This window comes from Podarcis erhardii (assembly GCF_964252035.2).
Source record: "Podarcis erhardii genome assembly, chromosome: 17".
Classification (NCBI taxonomy): Eukaryota; Metazoa; Chordata; class Lepidosauria; order Squamata; family Lacertidae; genus Podarcis; species Podarcis erhardii.
This window is the reverse complement of record NC_138515.1, coordinates 4,140,350-4,160,641: the sequence shown is the minus strand read 5'-3', so window position 1 is coordinate 4,160,641 and position 20,292 is coordinate 4,140,350. Positions and strand designations below refer to the sequence as shown.

The 20,292-nt window shown below is 46.2% G+C and overlaps 2 protein-coding genes and 1 long non-coding RNA gene across 45 annotated transcripts in view; 1 reads left to right on the top strand and 2 right to left on the bottom strand.

The window, feature by feature from the left end:
* Window positions 1-1,194, bottom strand: part of FAM120C (family with sequence similarity 120 member C) — a 33,088-nt gene extending 31,894 nt beyond the window's left edge. The window contains exon 1 of the mRNA XM_081845909.1: window positions 399-1,194. Coding sequence (XP_081702035.1) covers window positions 399-1,001 — 603 coding nt within the window. The 5' untranslated portion in view covers window positions 1,002-1,194. The remainder of the gene's footprint in view (window positions 1-398) is intronic.
* A 454-nt stretch (window positions 1,195-1,648) lies between these two features.
* On the top strand, window positions 1,649-18,535 carry LOC309332747. Its single transcript, XR_014152323.1, has 3 exons — window positions 1,649-1,903; window positions 17,423-17,576; window positions 18,421-18,535. It is a non-coding gene; the product is annotated as an uncharacterized lncRNA (long non-coding RNA).
* Window positions 7,426-20,292, bottom strand: part of WNK3 (WNK lysine deficient protein kinase 3) — an 87,356-nt gene continuing 74,489 nt past the window's right edge. For all 43 annotated transcript variants that reach the window (XM_081845899.1, XM_081845872.1, XM_081845883.1 and 40 more), the window contains 4 exons: window positions 18,493-18,704; window positions 17,966-18,067; window positions 15,810-16,012; window positions 7,426-13,958 (listed from right to left, as the gene is read on the bottom strand). In XM_081845899.1, the coding sequence (XP_081702025.1) occupies window positions 13,629-13,958; window positions 15,810-16,012; window positions 17,966-18,067; window positions 18,493-18,704 (847 nt within the window). In that variant the 3' untranslated portion in view covers window positions 7,426-13,628. The remainder of the gene's footprint in view (window positions 13,959-15,809; window positions 16,013-17,965; window positions 18,068-18,492; window positions 18,705-20,292) is intronic.

Genomic DNA, 20,292 nt, shown 5'->3' with positions numbered 1-20,292 from the left:
ACTTTGTCAGGAACATAATAGTCTAGGCATTAGAATTAAAAATGCATAGGGCAAAATAAAAGGAAGGCAATAAGAAATATCAGTGGCAGACAAGGTGAGGGCAACACTTTTGCAAAATTAGTAGGCAGAGGGCCTTAGCTGTAAAGAAAGGTGCCAGAGCTGCTCGACAGGGAAGGCAACAGGTGCTGAGTGACAAGGAATTCTGAGATAGAATGAAACCTGGAAAACCATGATGGGCAACAGATGAACGAAATATAACAAAAATGCCCACTGAAATGGGAGTCAGGAAACAATTGAGCGTGAAGACGTGCAAGAACCAACAGAGATGGTCAACGTTTGCGAAGCAGAACTCTACGAAATGCAATGGGATGTGTTTCGGGTGGTGGTGTGGGCCTTACCTTGACCCGGAATCGAATCATGGCCAAGCGGACGCAGTGCCCCAAGCAGGCCGGGGGAAGGAACCAGGCCCGGGGTGGCGGGGTCCCCTTGTTGCCCACATGCCCCGCGATGAGCTGGGCTGTCTGCCTCTCCGCCTGCGCCTTCCTGCCCCACTCAGGCAGCCTCTCCTTGCCGAGCCCTCCGTTGAAGATGACAGCCAGCTCCAGCCCGCCTTGGTAGAGGCAGGCCTGCGAGAGGGCAGCCAGGTAGCCCACCATAGCATTCCACTGGCCCCCGCACACCCAGTCCGTCTGGTAGCCGCCGTAGAGGCGCTGCAAGGCCGAATCTGCATCCACCAGGAGCCGAGCGGGGCACGGGGCGGCGGCGGGGCCGGGCAAGGGCTGCGGGGGACCGTAGGGGCCAGCACCCACCACGGCTCCCAGGCCCGGCGCGGGCCCGGCGGGGGGCGGGTAGCCGGCGGGGGGCGGGTGGAAGGCGGCGCAGTAGGCAGGGCCCCCGCCGCCCCGGCCCCCCACGGCCCGCGCCAGCTTCAACAGGTCCACGGGCACCACAGCCCCCGGGCAGCGCTTCTCCACGAACTCCTGGAAGCCCTGCACCCCCATGGCCGCGCGCGGCGGAGGGGTGCGAGCCCCACTTCCGCGACGGGGCGGGCACCCCCGGAACCAGGACCTGGCACAGGCAGAGCTGCTCCAGCTCCTGGCGCTTGGCTCCTCACAGCGCCCGGTTCGTGGGAATGGACGCGGCCGCCATGTTGTAGCTTTCTTCTCCTTCTCCTCCTCCGCTCCTCCTCCTTCCCCCGCAGCTGAAACCGGAGCCCGTCGGGAAGTGTAGTCCCGTTTCTGCTGGTCTCTCATTAAGTCAGAAGGACCATGCGAGGCCACAGGACTACAACTCCCGGCAGGGCGGGAAAGGCGCCATCTTGTTATGATTTCTTCGCGCTTTCCAGGGGCCGCATAGCTTCATGGGACTTGTAGTCTCGGGGAAAGTTGTTCTCCGGGCCGCCAAAAGCTGGACTAGGCCGACTTGGGACTACAACTCCCGGTGGCCTGAGGGGTCCGCCATGTTTCTGTACGGACTGATCTCCCCCTTGTGAGTTTGCACGGCCTCAAGGGAGGGGCGGAAGTCGGAGGCTCATTGCCGAACATAGACTTGCAAAGCGCCACAACCTGCAGCCGGCCTCGCGCCGCCTCATACGAAGGCCTTCGTACGTTTTTATTTCGCCGCTCGGTTTCACCGGCTCATAGGCTCCAGTAACGGGAGAAAGGCCGCCCGGAAGGGGGAGCGGGTGCCTGGTTGGGCCTTCGTTGGGCGCCATATTGTCACGTTTCTGTGTCCCGCTTGGCATGCTGGGAGACGTAGTCCGGATCGCCAGGTCGAGGAAGGGCCTCAGAGGAGCCGAGGCCGCCGCCGGGAGTCGCGCGGTGTTTGCTGGGAAGGACGCCGCCGACAGAATCAGGCGGGACTGGTTGCCAGGCAGACTGGCCCCGCCATGAGGGAAGGCGAGGTAACTGCTGTATGTACTGAAGTTCTCGCCCTGGGCCAGCAGGGGGATACTGTAGGTAGTTTTCACTCAGGTCCACACATGCAAATAAGGGATTGAAAGTGACATTCAGTGATTGGATAGTTACAGAAAGTTGTTACAGTTGCATTGTAGTGGAGCTCTATATAAGCCGGCTGGCTGAACCCTTCAGTTCAGTTCTGTTCTGGCCTGTGAATAAACAAGAGCTGTTTGAAGAATTGCTGTGTCTCGTCTGATATGTTCACCCACAGCTTAACAGCTGCCTCGGGCAGCAGATCCCCGTGCAACTCTTTCTTCCCTGCTTGCTCCCGAAGCAGATCTTCACTCCACTTGGGTCGGGTCGGGGCTTCTCCTGCTGCTGTGTAAACAAGAAGAGCCGCTTCCTCAGGATTCGCACAAGGCCTGAGACCCCAGCCCGCCTTTGGCAGAGGCGCCCGGAGCCCGGCGGATGGGGCGGTGCGGAGGCAGCGTGGCACACTGGTTAGAGTGGCCCAACTAGGACCTGGGAGAGACTACAGTTCAAATCTCCCGCTCGGCCACGAAGCTCACTGGATGTGGCCGGTGGGGGGCAGTCGCTGCCTCTCAGCCTAGCCTATCTCACAGGATAGTTGTGGGGTAGTAGCTGAGGATGGGGGAACGCAGCATCTCTGGAAGAAAAAGTGGGATCTGAATGCTACAAATGAAGAAACACACACACACGGGAAGAAAGCGCAGTAGGAGATAAGCCGAGTTTCTGAAAATGGGGGAATTAAAGGCCTAGACCACTGCAATGTTGTCGGTGGTAACAAGACTATTGGGCCACAAGCCTCCCATGAAAAGGAAGGAATAACTTCTCCCAGGGCAAGCCATGCACTCCTACTTGCCCAAGCACAGCCGGCACACACCTGTCAGGGGAGGCTGCATATTTCCCTGCACATTTCGCCAGGCGGGGCTGCATGCTCAGCAGCGACAGAGCATCTTATGAGGGTTGCCAGACTTTGGCCCTCTTTGTGGGGGGGGGGGGCAACCCTCTAAGCAAGTTCGGAGTATTGTTTCCAGCCTGGAAACAGCCTGTTTTTAAACCGTTCCTAAAGGTAAAATGTTAGAGATGCAGATGGCGCTGTGGTCTAAACCACAGAGCCTAGGACTTGCCGATCAGAAGGTCAGCAGTTCGAATCCCTGCGACAGGGTGAGCTCCCATTGCTCGGTCCCTGCTCCTGCCCACCTAGCAGTTCAAAAACATGTCAAAGTGCAAGTAGATAAATAGGTACCACTCTGGCAGGAAGGTAAATGGCATTTATGTGCACTGCTCTGGTTCGCCAGAAGCGGCTTAGTCCTGCTGGCCACATGACCGGGAAGCTGTACGCTGGCTCCCTCAGCCAATAAAGCGAGATGAGCACCGCAACCCCAGAGTCATCCGCGACTGGACCTTATGGTCAGGAGTCCCTTTACCCTTTACCTTTAAAGGTAAATTGCTCATGGCCATGTGTACGGTATTTTCCCTTTTTAATGTGAGCATGGATTTAGGCAAATTTCTCCTCTGTCTAGATAACTCTTTTACCAATGTGCATTTTATAGGGTGGGAGGGAACGATAAAAAGAACCGCAGCCTCAATTGCACGGTGATCTGGTTCCGCCGTCCTCCACTGCTGGCAATTGGTATGGGTGAAATTGCAACCATACCCAGCAAAATGCTGCTAGCTTGCAACCAAGCCTGAGGCAGCAACACTCACCTACCTTCCCTGAGAAGCAAAGAAGCTGTGTCTGATAATAAACACAAAGAAATCCACAATCCCAGAGTGGGCATTATTGGGACCAACCAAAATTTCTTCAAAATAGTGGGCCAGCTGTTGGGTTTTCCGTAACTCTTCATCCTTCTGGATATTAAATGTGTGACGGTGTAATAGGAAAAAGCTTGCTTGAAATTGAAGTGACAATGTGTGCAATTACTCTTAGCATGGAGATTGCAGGCTTAACTGGATGAGGCTCTTAACAGGTATTGCACAGGTTTCAAGTTGCACCCAGGATCACCAAGTGGCTAATCGCCATAATGCAGGGATTGCCAGTGTGCCATGGTACCCTCCATGTGTCCCCCTAGTGCCCACAAAGCCTCAGCCGCCTGCCCCCTTGGGTTGGAAGGGAGGTTTTTCTTCCTTGAGAGAAGTTAGAAGAGTGGCACTATTTTTCAACTCCTCTTTCAACTCTGCTTTTCAAGGCTCAAGTTAATTCTACTGGATCAAAATTTTACCAAGATCCCTTGGGAAAGTGAGTGGATGTGTGCGCTTTCTTTTCAGTGTATGTGTGGTAATATGACTAAATGATGTGATGTCCATGACGCTCACTCAAAAATCGAAATGTGCCCCACAGACCTAAAAGGGTTGGCCATCCTGTTCTAATGCTTTGCTTAATGTCCAATCTGATGAACAGTGCTGAAGAACTCAAAAACTTATTTACTACTTTCCTAGTAAAGGTACTGCATAACCGTGGATTTTAGAATATTTTTTACCCCACATGGCTGTTAAGAGGATAGATGGGGTTGGGGGACAAGATTAACCAGTGAAGGCGGTGAAGGTCCTGTGTGAGTGCCTGGAGGCGGTTGGAGGATGGATGGCGGCTAATGGATTGAGGTTGAATCCTGACAAGACAGAAGTACTGTTTTTGGGGGACAGGGGGCGGGCTGGTGTGGAGGACTCCCTGGTCCTGAATAGGGTAACTGTGCCCCTGAAGGACCAGGTGCGCAGCCTGGGAGTCATTTTGGACTCACAGCTGTCCATGGAGGCGCAGGTCAATTCTGTATCCAGGGCAGCTGTGTACCAGCTCCATCTGGTACGTAGGCTGAGACCCTACCTGCCCGCGGACTGTCTCGCCAGAGTGGTGCATGCTCTGGTTATCTCCCGCTTGGACTACTGCAATGCGCTCTACGTGGGGCTACCTTTGAAGGTGACTCGGAAACTACAACTAATCCAGAATGCGGCAGCTAGACTGGTGACTGGGGGCGGCCGCCGAGACCACATAACACCCGTCTTGAAAGACCTACATTGGCTCCCAGTACGTTTCCGAGCACAATTCAAAGTGCTGGTGTTGACCTTTAAAGCCCTAAATGGCCTCGGCCCAGTATACCTGAAGGAGCGTCTCCACCCCCATCGTTCTGCCCGGACGCTGAGGTCCAGCGCCGAGGGCCTTCTGGCGGTTCCCTCATTGCGAGAAGCAAAGCTACAGGGAACCAGGCAGAGGGCCTTCTCGGTAGTGGCGCCTGCCCTGTGGAACGCCCTCCCATCAGATGTCAAAGCGATAAATAACTACCTGACATTCAGAAGACATCTTAAGGCAGCCCTGTTCAGGGAAGTTTTTAATCTGTGATATTTTACTGTATTTTTGGTTTTTATGGAAGCCGCCCAGAGTGGCTGGGGAGGCCCAGCCAGATGGGCGGGGTACAAATAATAATAAATAATAATAATAATAATAACAATAATAATAATAATAATAATAATAATAATAATAATAATAATAATAATAATTATATCAGTTACAGATAGGTAGCCGTGTTGGTCTGCCATAGTCAAAAGCCGTGTTGGTCTGCCATAGTCAAAACAAAATAAAAAAATTCCTTCCAGTAGCACCTTAAAGACCAACTAAGTTAGTTCTTGGTATGAGCTTTCGTGTGCATGCACACTTCTTCAGATACCTGAAGAAGTATCTGTAGAAGTGTGCATGCACATGAAAGCTCATACCAAGAACTAACTTAGTTGGTCTTTAAGGTGCTACTGGAGGGAATTTTTTTATTTTGTTTTGACTGCCTTGTATGAAGGCCAAGATAAAATTATAGATAGTATTACATAGATATTCATGCCACAACAAAGTAATAATTTGAATAATAGAATATTAGGGAGGGGGGTTCTCTTGTGACTGATCAGGACTGGATATAATCCATAACTTACCTTTATTAATTGAAAAATAAAGAATGAATCAGTTTTTTAAACAAAAACTAAACACACCTTTATCTAAGATTGTAGACTAGATAAGAAGGTGCAAACTATTACAGCAGAAATTAAATAGATTGTTTTGAGGTAAGGGAATGCAGCCGCCCCATATCTTGGTGTTTTCTTTTTCTACCTCTGGAATCTCTCTGGACTGCTGGTGTTTTAAATTTATATACTCATTTAACAGATTTTTCTGCCATCCTAACAAAAAGTTTTTAGAGCACTCTTCAAAGTTACAAACGAAGAGTGCATATTCAGGGCATACTTCCTATCCCAAACTTCCATAGCACTTGAAGTTTTCGCTCCCAGGCTTCAATGTATCTAAAATGCAATGTATCAATGAATTAGTAGATGAACAAGTATTGCTAAGAAAGAAGCCACAATGCCGTAATATTTACACTGTATTTTCCAGCAATACTATTTATTTCCTTTGGCTTTCCCTCACCCCTCTTTAGCAGAAATTGCAGTAACATCCAGACTATATTTAATTGGGGTTTTTTTTCAACACAGCCTTTATTTTCCTTTATAACAGTTTAAAAAAATATTTGTTAATGGTTGTGTACAAATGAAGTCAACTCACAGCTTGCAAAAATAATTAAAAAAACACATGGAAACAACTGCTGATAAAAGACATTCGTTTTCTACCATAAAGTTCTGGGCTATGATTTTTCAAAAACTGAATGGGATGCCTCATCCCTGTTAACAATGAACCGGTCACCTGCATCCTCTATGCAGCCATAAAAATCTCAGCCTTAATGTAAAAAAGTAAAGAAAGGGTTTTTTAAAAAATAAGTCCTAAGATGCTACATTAAAGTATAATTCACATACATAAAAAATATTTCTGAAATTCAGAAGTTGTTAGCAAGTATGGAAATCTAAGGAGACATTTATTCACAGCATATACCTGAATTTATCATGCTGTTTTAGTAGGCCTGCATGCTCCTCAGCAATCTCTAGCAAAAACAAAAACAAAAAAACAGAATGAAAGACCTTTTTTAAATAGAATATAGTAGTTTTAACTGAGAGGTCTTTTGTTTGCTTGTTTGAAGCTGCATTAGGAACCTCAAAGACAATTGCACTTCCAAAATGGCTGCCAAAATGTATGGTTCTCTAAGGCATAAATGAACCAAAACAACACCCTTCTAGGATGCTTTGAAAATACAAAAACAGAAGTTTGTTCCTAGTCTTGCAAATTAAATCTATGGCCCTGGAAGGGAGAATTAAAGCCTTACTCTTTTGCATTTTCTTCCAACAATTTATGTATATTTGTGCTTGCCTCTATCTGTGGTACAACTCGGATATATTTTACCACAGATTCCAAGAAAAAATGTTTTCCTTGCCACTTGACAGGACAGGGACACCTCTTTTTCCCTCCTCTGCAGCCACCATCTTCTTCCTTCTGTCAGATGGAAGTGAGAAAAAAGAGCTTTGTATATAACAAGTGCCCTACAAGGGGTTGGTTGAAGCATAACAGGCCACAACGTGCTCCACAGGACTTTCTGCACTTTCTGCACCATCACTAAGGGCTACTTCATGCATAATTTTTCCCCCTACATACAGGTAATCTCACTGTAGGAAAAGCATTGTCCATCATCATATGTGAAGTATATGGCAAGTATACAGGTTCTTACAGGCACTGGCTTCCAAAGTCATGCTTTCTACTGACTTGCAGCAAAGCAGTTGCCCATGGCCATATTCCACATTTTTCTACATGGAGATTGTCTCTACATAAGAAATACATCCTGTGAAGGAAGCATTTTATGCGGGAGGATACAAGTAAGGCCTCCGTTTAGCAGAAAGTTTATAAATTCATGCTTAGCCTTTTAAAGATTTTTTTTTTCATTGGAAACCAACTCCTTCCGCACTCCAAAAGAATAAGATAAATGGTGATTTTTAAAAAGGAGGGGATTTGTTCTTACATACTATATGCGATAATCATTGCTGGTTTAAGCTGGATCAGTTCCATTAGCTTCAATGAGAGCTGCAAGGTAGTAAGTAGAAAATGCATAATGCCTTAGCAGCATTTTATTCTCAGGGCTCTAGAGGGGGCAGGGGCAGAATAGCATCCCATCAGTTGTACCAGGCCCTTGTGAACAACTGTTCACATGCAAGGGGTAGAATTTGGTTTGGTGAACCAATTTTCTTGTACTACACTGCTCACAGTTACAGCTTCTTATACAATGAAATGTGAATAAATTATAGGTGTGGGGTGGAATATAGACACCATAAATATTTACTAAGAAGAATAGTTTTTGAAGACAACCAGGAGGCAGGGGATGACCCAAGTCTGTATAGTGACTCCTTACAGAATCAGTTTTGCCGTTCCACCATCTAACTGCTGTATAAGTATAAAAAATACACAACCCTTCCCCCCCTTGCAAAAACAAAACAAAACAAAACAAAAAAAACCACGACAACATTCCAGGAGAGATGCTAAACTGGACTTCAGTTGATTAACTGAAGCAACTCTGAAATAATACAATTCACCTTTAAAGAGGTACAGCCTACAAAAATGACAGCACTTACAATAACAGTGTTGCTGGGTTTCAGAATTCAAAATAACCAGGAATGTATCATTTTATTGCCTAAATGCAACAGAAGGCCCCTGCCTTCCAAAGGTACCCTGCACACCTTGTTCAGAGCTTATGCCAATCTAACACTCCCAACACTTTAAACTTGGTTAAGGCATCAAGCTGCGGGATGAGACCGTGTGTTCCCTCCACATCGGTCTTAATCACAGTTAAAGGTAACAGGTTGCATCCAACAGAGTCACTCAGCTGATGGTTAGGCTTCTTTTTGTCAGTGCAATAGGGAGGCAATCCGTTTTCTGTGATTCCCCCTACAGCCCCCCAACTCCCATCCTAACTCTGCTCCAGAGGATTGGGAGGCCACAGCAGATTTGCGGGGGGGGGGGCTGCAGGGGGGCGAGGCAGTAGCTGGAAATTGCTTCCCTCCCTGTTCCCACGGAAGTCTTACCATCAACTGAACAAAAACTCTGGATCCAACCACAAAGCTTAGCTGTGACTAATACAAGGGGGTTTGCTTTTAACCAGAAATTTGGCTTTAGCTGGGAAACAGCACACCCTTGTTTTAACATTAACCACTGTTGAGACTGGGGCCAACGCAAACTATAACTGTGAGTCAGGCCAGCAGAAGGGGAGGGTGGGAGGAATTTGCACCCCAAAAAAGTAGAGACTGAAGAAGGGAGTGCAATTCCACATTCTGCTGTGGATCCCTTGACCATGGTTAAGAGATCAGTAGCATTATGTTGGCACCACCCTCAGTAGTTTAATTGTCAGCAATAATTCAATGCATATACAAAGGAAGAATTCCTTCCTAAACAAAGCAAGCTTTTTGCACTAATTTTTCCCATTGTCAAATGGAAGACTAATGAGGCAGTGGGTCACACACTTTGCTAAGATGCCACAACCAGTTGCAACATACAGTAGACAATGCATGAACTTGTTCTATTCATTCACATGTCGCTATAAGTTTAACTCAATGTGATGAATAAATCTCTGAAGTCTTCCTTGTGAAAGTTAAATATCCTCCTTAAAATAGTAAACAGCTTGAGTGGCTAGTGCCAAATTACAAACAGGGAAATGGGCTGGGGGGGGGAGTGAAGAGCCAAGTGTGTAAAAACACCACCTCAAATTTAAAATAGACAAGAAATACACAGGAATGGTAGTTTAGTTCACAGCCTAGACTGAAACAGCACTAACAAATGAGGTAGATAAGAAAATGAAACTTGAAATGTAACATGGAAAAGCAACTCAGCTGGAATACAACTGAAAAATCCACCCAGTTATTAAAATGATACATTCCATTAACATCATACAAGCTTAGTCTCAAAGCATCACAGCAGAAAAAGTGCCTTTTAAAACCCAAAACCAAATTCACAGTTTGATCCTTGTCAGGATTCAGGTTTGAAAGAACAGCAAAATGTAAGAAGGAAGGGGGGGGGACTGGATAGTAAATGTTTTGCATTAAATGTAGAGATTCAAAACCCAACATATAAAACATACCAAATATTTTTCCTGTTTTGTCAAACATACATTTCAGTGCCTCTCTCCATTTTCTAGACTGTGGTTCACTCAGGTCTCCCTAGCTGCAGAGATGGGAGTCAGGTCAAGTTTGTCTTTATTTCCTCCGAAGTTAGAAGGTGATGTGAGAAGAAGCATCACTGCCCACTGTGCACTGATTCGCCACCCCCTCTACTGTCACCGATGGTGAAACAGGCTTTGGTTATGTTTCAAAATCCCACAAACACATGTTTAACCAAAGAATTGTGGGGCAGGGAAAAAATCACGCACACTTAAGGGCAACAATGGCTCCATCACACCCTGGTATGGACTTATCCTCTGATTTTTGGCCACATATGGCAGGAAACCAGATGTTACAAAGTACACATGGCAGCCGCTGAAAACAGTAGCCCCACATACTCTACAAGAAGAATATGTGAGCACAATGATGTCACATCACAAGTTCCTTTGCCAGAGGTTATGGGGAAGAGGAGGAGAGGGGTGGCAGTTCTTTGGGTCAGCAGCCACTTACCCTACGTAATCCTTAATTCCATCCTAGCTTTTAATGCCACAGACAGTGGTATAAGCACTGGCGAACATAGGTTACTTCATGACCACCATTTTCATTCCATTATCAGAAGTGAGACAGACGAACAAACCATGTCAGGATTTGCAAAAGGGAGTCCCCTATTGTCAAATGTGAAGCAATGGCTCTGGGAACTCCGAGCAGCGTGGAATGGTCAGATGGCTCAGTGCACAAGACACAACGTGAGATTTACAACAATAAGCAGGAAACCTTGATTGGACCAATGGAACCCTGACACATGAACACCAGTGTTCAAGGACACATGCTTGCCATTTGCACTGTGCACGTCTGCCACAAAAAACACTGGTGTACCACTGGTGTACCCAAGGCACACACAATTGCTGGGGGAAATAAGGCCCTCTACCATTTCCTAGCAGATTTGTGTTTTCAAGGCTTTCAAGTCGGCTAACTTGGCAACAGTTTTCAAAGACAGCACACAATTCCATGCTTTCCTACAAGTTATCCTAACTAGAAAACATGTATTTGTAGTCAAAGTGTCCGTTTTTAAAGAGATAGCAGGGGAACATTTTTTTAAAAAACAAACAGGATTGTGTTTCTATTTTGCAAAAAAGAAAGAAAAAATATATAACACTGTTCTCTCAGTTCTTCAAACTGAACCCCCACCCCCACCCCAAAGTATATATAATTCAGCTGCTGCAGATCCTAATGAGAGATGCAGCAATGCACTGTTTAAACATCATCAAACTTCAAAAGACTAGAACTATTTTTTTTGACTTTCCAGTAAAAATCTGAAAAGATACTAAAGATTATCTATCACAAGGCACTGCAAATCTTTGCAGGCAGAACAAGGAGGCTGCATAATGCATGGGAAACAGGATCTTTTGTTCATGGTGGGGAGGGAAGGAAAGCCACAAAACTTCCAGAGGCTCCCAAATTCACTGGAGCTTCAAGTGTCCCTTTGAGAGGCTGAGTTTTTGCAGCTACTCCAAAAAAGGGGATGGGATTACAGGTAGGCCCAAACCAAAGTACTCTGATTTATTTAATCCCATCATTTTAAACAGGATTTATCTAGTTGAAGTCCCAATCACTTTAAGGTAGAGAGATACAGCCTCCCTCCTCTTCATTCTCTAAATATCCATCAGCAAAGCAAGCCAGCTTCCATGTTCAACAGCATTGCAAATCTCTTACAGCACTCCGAAGACAAACATTTAACTTTGTTAACTCAAAGTGAACCAGAGCTTGAAATATCAGTTCCCTGACATATCAGTCCAGATATATCAAGGGAGAATATTCCTGTGCATCAGGAATATATTTCAAGGATTCTGGGGTCCAAAAGAATCAACTGCTACATGAAATATTACCTTGAAAAAAGTTTAAGACTATAAGTCTTATAGTCTTAAAACTCAGTAAATTAAGACCTCCATAGTCTATGGCCCAGTTCGCATGTAACATTAAATAATAGTTTAAAATAAAGTATGGTTTAAAACACAGGGCTATATCATGCAAGGGGGGAAACAAGCCAGAGTCTGGCTTGTTGTGATGTGTGAATTCACAACAAGTTTGTGGTTTGTTTCCTGCAGATAAATCATGTGGTAAGCCAAGAACAAACCTTGGCTTCTATTCTCTGGGCAGAAAAAAACCATAAGTGAGGATTCACATGTCACATTGTGATAAACAAGCCTTCGCCTTATTTCCTGGCTCCACAGTCAGGGATGGGGGAAGAGCAAGGTACTCATGTAGGCTAAACCATAGTTTAAACTATAGTGCAATGTTGCATTGCCCTTGGCCCAATAAGGTCAATGTAACTGACTTAGTCTCCTGTAGAGATGAACTTGCAAGCATGGGCCTTATAGGGCAGCTGAAATATAGTTTATAAAATAAGGGGGTTATGTGAGGTACAAGACTCCAGCAGGAAATGGACTTTCATGCATGTAACCTATTCAAAATAGTTTTAGATCTCTTGCTATCTTTGAACAGGCACATTTTTCTCTTTAAGTCAGAAAACCAGAAAGCCTGGCACTACTTTCTTGCCATCATAAATGCATGTACAACCTACTCAGTTTTCAAAAGTTCTCCGTAAAGATGGGACTTCTTAATCTTGGCAGAAGGTGATCAAAGTACAGCAACCACTTAGGTGTTTTATGCTGCAAGAGACAACACTAATCAAAAGTAGGAGCATCTATCCATTTGAATCCACTGTAAGGCAGACAACTCAATGCAAAACTCTGTGCACCTGTTCCAATGCAAAACTCTGTGCGCCTGTTCCAACCTGTTTCAGTCCTTAAAACTGTGAAGTATGGATCATAAAAGAGAGGCAAAGGGGTGAAATGGGAGATGTTGTTAAATACCGTTTGGCTATTTCCCACTCTGTTCCCACCCTTTCTGCAGCTTCCTCTCCACCACAACAAACTAACTGCAAAATAAATTTTTAAAAAGCTACATCCCCCAAACTCAAGTACTAACTTTAGGCCAACAGCCCCAAAGGATCCACTGAATGTCATGTGCGTATGAGGATTGAGCTGCCATTATATAAACAGCTGTACTAAATTGCTCAAGAACAACTACAAGCCTTTCAGTAACAGGTAATAGGTGGCATTTGTGTCTCTTCCTTCAATGGTCCTCCAACTGTAAAAGCCCTGTCACTTGGGGTAGGAGAGGGGAGAATTTAAGACAGGATTCAGTGACAGCAAATCTTTCTGCAAATAAAATCTGTTCCCCACCACCACCCGTCAATGAAAGCTGCCAATGAAACCAGACAGAAATGTAAAATTAAAAGAGGATCCAAAGTGTCACTTTCCCTGCTGCTCCCACTCCTTCAATAAATTAACTCAGATGCCAGTATGTGAACAATTTAAAAAGGGTTGCTATCAGCCTCAAAAACTCAAGGGACCTGGGGCCAGAATGACAGGGAAGGGTCATTAATAAGCAGCACATGTGCATGCTGTCCATCTCAGGAACAATGAGATGCACAGGCCAAAGCTCTCTCAAGTATGATATAAAAAAAACCCCCCAAAGAATATTATATCAAGTATTCAAATAAGAGAATGCAAAGGCAATCTCCCACCACATTGCTGCTCTGGGGAATTCACCCCAAAATCCAGGCCGCAGAATGCAAGGCAGAGGAATGGAATCATGAGTTATAGGCACAGTCCCCATATCTATCATCCTTTTAGCCGTCCGCCTTCATTTGGGACTTGGGGGGATGGGAGCTGGGTTTTGCACAGGTGATGCTGGAAAGGCTGGCATGCTTATCCCTGGCTGAAATGGTCCCACAGGCTGGGCAGGGACAACAACAGACTGCTGGGCTGTCCCTGAAATGCCCACCCATTGCACTGGGTAAGTTGTCCCTGTCATGGTGTTATACTGGCATACGTGGGGTACTCCATATGGCGATAGTGTGCCGGTAAAGGGGGACAGGGGAAGTCCTTGGGGCAAAGCAGCTGGTACGGTCCCTCGGATCTGGGAAAGCGAGGAAATCCATGTGGACGTGTAGCCCACTGTAGATGTTGTCGTCTTTAAAAACAAAAGAAACAAGAAACTATTATTATGATGATTATTAGTATTATTAAAATTTGTATACTGCCCTATACCTGCATGTCTCAGGGCAGTCACAGCTTAAAATCACAATATAAAAACAGAAAATACATAAGAGAAACAAAAACAACCCAATAACCACCCCGCCCCCCACATTTTAAAAGGGCATGCCAATCAGCCAAAGGCCTGGTTAAAAAGGAAAGGTGTATAATGAAGATGCCAGCCAAACCTCCGTGGGGAAAGCATTCCTCAAATAGGGAGCCACACTGGCAGATGAAGATGATGGATTTTTTGAAGCTAGCTGACCTGACTGGAAGAGTCCGTGACCAGAAGGTGGAGGATTACCAGGAAGAATGGACAAAATTTAAAGATTATTTAGTTAAATATCTTAAGTTAAATTAATTGGAAAACTTGCAAATACCAGATAGGCTTAGGATTTAAACATGTAATGTGATAAAATTGAAATTTAGATTGGGAAAGAAAGAAAGATGTTAAGTGATTAAGTTAATTTTATGAGAATATAGGTTTTGGAAAACCGTTAAACTGATATACACTGAAATTCAACCAAGGGGATACAAGGAACTCGCTTAACAATGTTAATAAGATTAGTTTTAATAAGGCTAGGATTTATGTTTGTTTGTTTATTTGTTTGTGTGTTTAAAAATTTTGTGGAAAACTAATTAAAAAATTGGGGGGGGGGGGACAAATGGGGAGCCACTGCAGAAAAGGCCCATTCTCATGTTGCCACCCTCTGGACCTCTTATGGAGGAGGCACATGATGAAAGGCTTCAGAAGATGACCTCAGGGTCTGGGTAGGTTCATAGGGAAAGAGGCACTACTTGAGGTACTACATAAAATGAGAGGAAGTCCTTGCTTCAATTGATTCTGTACCTTTTGCTGTATCTTCCTAACAAAGGAGCACAGGAGAGGATTGAAATGTAGGAAGTGAAACAACTCAACCCTGCCAGTGGCTAAGAAGTCAAATGAGGACTAAGGAGACCCAGGTTCAAACCCTCAAACAGTCACAGAGTTAACTGAGTGGCACTGGGTCAGTCATCATATCTCCGCTGAACTTATTACACAGTGTTGTTTTGAGGATAAAATAATGAGAGCAGCCTGAACTCTGCTGAGCTCCTTAAAGGAAAGGCAGGAGACAAATATAATAAATAAATCCTCATGATCACCATGAAAACTAAAAGCCTGGATTTTTCCAGTCTAACTGAACTGGAGATGGCTCTCAATATGGTAATATTTCCAACTGTTGTAGAGACTCTAAGAGGTGGGTAGACACACTTAAGCACAAATTCTGGCACGTGGGAGGAAGCAAGGATGTTCCTTTCAGATCTTTATCTCTTTTCCAAGACTTATACAATTTTATAGGGAGAAGCTACTCTTTTTAGACACCTGCTCCCACTTTTGCATCCTAGAACTGATGTTGTGCCTGTGTCCCCATTCCTCCATCTGTCCGTCCTTCTGCGGCTTCCCAGGTCCATTAATGCAAGACGGGGGGGTGGGGGAGCTTCTATAACTCTTTGGTTTAGATCCACTCTGCTAGTTTTGGAGTGAAGTCTTGGAGATTAAACCTAGGAGCAACCCTCTCTCCTCCCCTCCCTGAAGAGGTGACAATCCTGAGTTCACATGGACTCCAGCTATTACACATAGTGTAATAGCTAGAGAAAAACAGGTGCCTCCCCATAATGCCTGGGTTGTGAAAATGATTAAGTGGGGGTGGGGAGCAAGGTCACCCCCAGCAGGACAACAGCTAAGGTATCTCAGCTTGCACAAGCTCACCCTTGTGAACTTTATTTTATGAAATCCCACCCCCCTCACCTCATATACTTTGCTCCAGCTGTCGGAGTCCAGCCGATGCTTGTTCTGTTTGATCTGGTTGAGACTTGGCTTGATAAGGGAGTTCCCCACCTTTTCTTTTGTCCAGTCGTCCACCAGTTTGTGCAAGTCATCTGTGAACATCCCTTTCTTACTGGCCGTCGTCTGCTGACAAGAAGCAGTGCTGCTGACGATGCAGAGCTGGTCTGAGGGCATGGGAAATATTTTAAAGGACATTATAGAAAGCAGAAACAATCCGTAAAAATGGGATGTGCCGTTTGGGTCTCTTCCCACAGGGGAGGGCAGCGGCGTAGATTGCGTGGCTGGTGTGGGTACATGTGGGTACAGAGCCCTCACCCAGCCCACACCACTAATGCCGCTGGAGTACCCTCCCCCTGACACCAAGTAGGGCTGAGCTGCACCCCTGCCACCTGCAGCCCTTGGAGGGCGCAACGCACCTATATCCTAAGGGCGCACTCTGCCTTCCAGCTCTGCACCACTTAGCAATGCTGCAGGGCTGGGTGAAGCAGTGGCATTGCAACAAGGGGGGGCAGTGCGCCCCAGGTGCCATATTGGGGGGGTGACAAGAAGGCACCCCGCGGATGCCTCTGCTGCAGCCGCGAGCAGAGGATTCCGGTGTCGGCAGCAAACCGCTATGTACAGCATATGTGCGGCGTCGCATGCATGCGCTGTATGTAACGCGGGTAGAGGATCTTCCGTTCGCAACTGCAGCCACAAGCAGAGGATCCCGGCACCGTTCCATATGGCGCTGGAGCGGCGCCGCCGACAAAACACTATGTACAGCGTATGTGCGGTGTTGCTACGTGCAGCGCATGCATCGTACGTAGCGACGCCACACATGCACCCTACATAGTGATGCCCTGCCCCAGGTGTCACACGCCTTCGTTCGCCCCTGGCGCGAGGAGGATGCAACAGGCATGCACCCGGAACAGGGAAGGGCACCTGTCTGCTGCGTCTTCCTCCCACAGTCCTGCAGCATCGCAAAACAGCGCTGGGCTGGCAGGACGGTGAGGAGCAAAATGCCCGCCCCAATGCGCCCGAGCTCACTGCCCCTCTGGCCCTGCCCACGTGATGCCACTGGGCGAGGGGAAGAGCGATCATGAGAGGCAGGACCATGGTGTTGAACTTCAAAAAGTACATTTTTCCGTAGCAAAGAAAATCAGATTTGCACTCTGAGTAAGCCTTGCCACTTCAACAGATTTGCATATATAAGCTTATTTTATTTTATCTCCAAATGTAGGTTGCCGTTTAATTTAGATTTGCTTTTAAATCAATGACAGGAGGAGCAGGGGGAGGGAAAAACGAGGGGATTTAGGTTAGGTGGCCTGGCGATAGTTTAGAACTGGTTGTGAAAGAAGGAGCTAGGTAAGTCAGTCCTACCCAGTGGTGGGAAGGTTTGCCCACAGGCTCCAGTTTCAGGGCTTCTAAATACATTAAACCTTTAAAGCACATTCCCCCCCCTCAGTTAATTCTCACACTGTAGTTTACCCCTCACAGTTACAATTGACAGCAGCCATTAAACAAGCTGAGATTTTTTTGAGAAGCAAAATGTGTTTTAAAGGTTTAGCCTGTGTTACTGCCTTCTTATTTCCCAGATTCTCAGCTTCACCATTTACACAGCATCAACACTACATTGACAGGATGGGCAGAAACAAGTGAAGTGGAAAGAGATGCATCCCCCAAACACTCGAAGATTGGAAGCCACAGAAGTTTGCAATCTCCTGCAATGCCTCTATAACATGTACTGAAGTATGTATCCCCTTTCCAAACTCTAGATGTTTACGGCAAATACTGGTGTACCAAAAGCACTATATAAAATATGAATCACCTCTCAGTCATGGCAGCTAGAAACTTGTTTTTACACACTCTTTCTTTCTTTCTTTCTTTCTCTCTCTCTCTCTCTCTCTCTCTCTCTCTCTCTCTCTCTCTCTCACACACACACACACACACACACACAATGCTAGCTATCAGATTCTGTTTGCATGGTGAAGTTGCAGAGATGTGAAAATTATTAGTCTGCAAAATATACATCTGTCATCCACAGACCTACAATGGAGTGGTGGTGTCATCTACCAACAGGAAGATATTAAATATAAAACACTGACATTTCAGAAGAGAAGAATGGAACGTGCAAATACCTTGGCTAGTCTCTGCTTGTGAACAGCTCTGGTGCAGCAAATGGGCCTGAATGCTCAACTGATAGTCTATCACAGAGGCAGCAGTGGTAGCACAACAGCATTCTGTAAGGCAAAGGAAAGTTGGGGGGGAGGCACATGATTAGAGGTAACAAAACTATGGGGTGGGAATGGAGAAGATGACAAATGAATGGATCTGTATCCAAGGGATTTGGGCACCCAACTAGTGACTCTTGTCAAGAGATTTTTGAAAAGTTCAGCTCACCAAGGCAAAACATAACAAAGGAAAGTGGCAATGGGGAAGCTCTCTAGACTTCTACTACATCACGTGTAATGAGTCAACAAGGAAATAATATAGAATTCCCATGGCAAAGAATGCAAAGTGGAAAGGAAAACTTATTTTGTGAACCGGACTCTTTCATGCATTCGTGAACTTCGGACTTTTCTTCTACATTAAGGAACCCTTCAGCTTTGACAATTCCCTACACCGGCACCCATATTCTGAACCACCTCCCACTCCCATCTCTTACCGGGAGCAACGATGCCATTGTCAACATGCGACAGAGACTGTGGCCTGCTACGCAGCTTGCTTTTGAAAGACTTGGGCCGGCGTGGAGACGACAGTTGCAGGGAGATGTCAGAGGATTCTGACCTGCTATCTTTGATGGAACGCAGTCGCTCATACAACTCCTGCAGCTCCCTGTTCTGTTGAGCCTGAAGGTTCACTACCTCCTGAATGTGTCTACACAGAAGAGGAAGAGAACAAAGCCTTAAGACAAAGCCAAGCCCTGGCTTACTCAATACCCACCTCAGCAGCCACTAGATGCAGGCAAAGAGTGATGGACCAGCTGTGAGACTTTCAGCCCAGGGAACAGGCAGAGACTTTTTTGTGCCAAGGCTCAGGGTTAGGAGCTCCTTTACCTTCTCCTCACTCACATGGGTTGCTGTGGGAGGGGTAGGCCAAAAGGACTTCTTGGCCCATGCAGGGCTCCTCCTAATTGGCTCAGCAGTTCCTAAGTCTGCCCCCCCCCCCCATTTGTAGCATTGGATTGTACTTTTTATTGAGACCTGGAACACACAGCATGTGTAACTTAAGCTGCTCCACAGGTGAGAGGTTTCTCCTGCAGCCCATGTGTTCCTGGTATATATGACTATGGACTCAGCTAGACTGGTAAAGAAAAAGCATTTTATATGCGTTGTATATGCAATCTGACACTGTGACACCAGATGGCGCTGTGGAGTCCTGTCTTTCCCTACCAGATTTCCCTGTATGAGTTTGCAACGCGTTTAACTGAATCGCTTCTTTGACGTGTCTCAATCCAGCATATGTCTTGAAACTGAGGGAAGCAAATGTCCCATAAGGTATCTGCTTCCTGTTTGCTGCAATGGCTAAATAGTTAGGGAACTGTTCTGTGGCGTCTCCAGTGTGGGTTCATGTGCACGAGCTCCCTGTCTTTTGCCTCTGCGATGACTACAGCTGGCTCAGGCATACTAAAAGTGCATGGGAGTCATATTCCCCTTGTTGGGGCATGCTCTTGCATCTCTCGTTTCCCAACCATGTTCCCTACACTGTGAGTTACTGGAGGCTGCTGCTGTCAATGTGTGGCTGTGGCTCCTCTTGGGCCTATCCTCTCCTTCCCTTTCCCCAAGTGGCAAAATGCTCTTTTTCTCCTTTGGTGGCCTTGAATTCTCGTCCCTTTGCAGGCATTCTCCCAAGGCAGCAGTTCGGATGTTGTGTTATATGGCTTCTCTTTCCTTTCTTTTGTGTTGTGAAGAAAAACAGTACTTGTCAGCAGTGTGCAGTGTAAGAGGAACTGGACTCCTCTGTTCAGGGATGCCTGCGGCTCTTGGCCACTCGCACAGCAGAAGGTGCTGGGACATCATTGTATATTTGTATTGTATTGTATATTTGGCAGACTGCATGCTGCGGGTGGGGCACGGGTGCAGCAGGGGTGCCTCTATGTCAGCATAAGTCAATTGGCTCTGTCTGGTGGCCATAGGGCATTTTTGCCACATTGGCCACAATTAAATGAACATTAAGTGCAGGTGGCGTTGCCATGGCTGCTGGGGGTGGAGCTGCTGCTGCTCCACCCTACTCTTTTCAGAGCCATGTGTCCCCCACCCACCTTCTGTGACAGGCAAGGGTTGGATATGGCAAATGTTGTGCCAGTTTAGTGGCAGCTTCCCTGTCTCCCTAGGGTACTAGAGGATAAGGTTGCTCTGCCCTACTTCTACTTAATATATCACACATCTATCGTAAGGGCTGCAGTGTTTAATAGATTCACCTAGACTGATGTATTAATTAACTTTTTTGATTAAAAAGCGGCCCT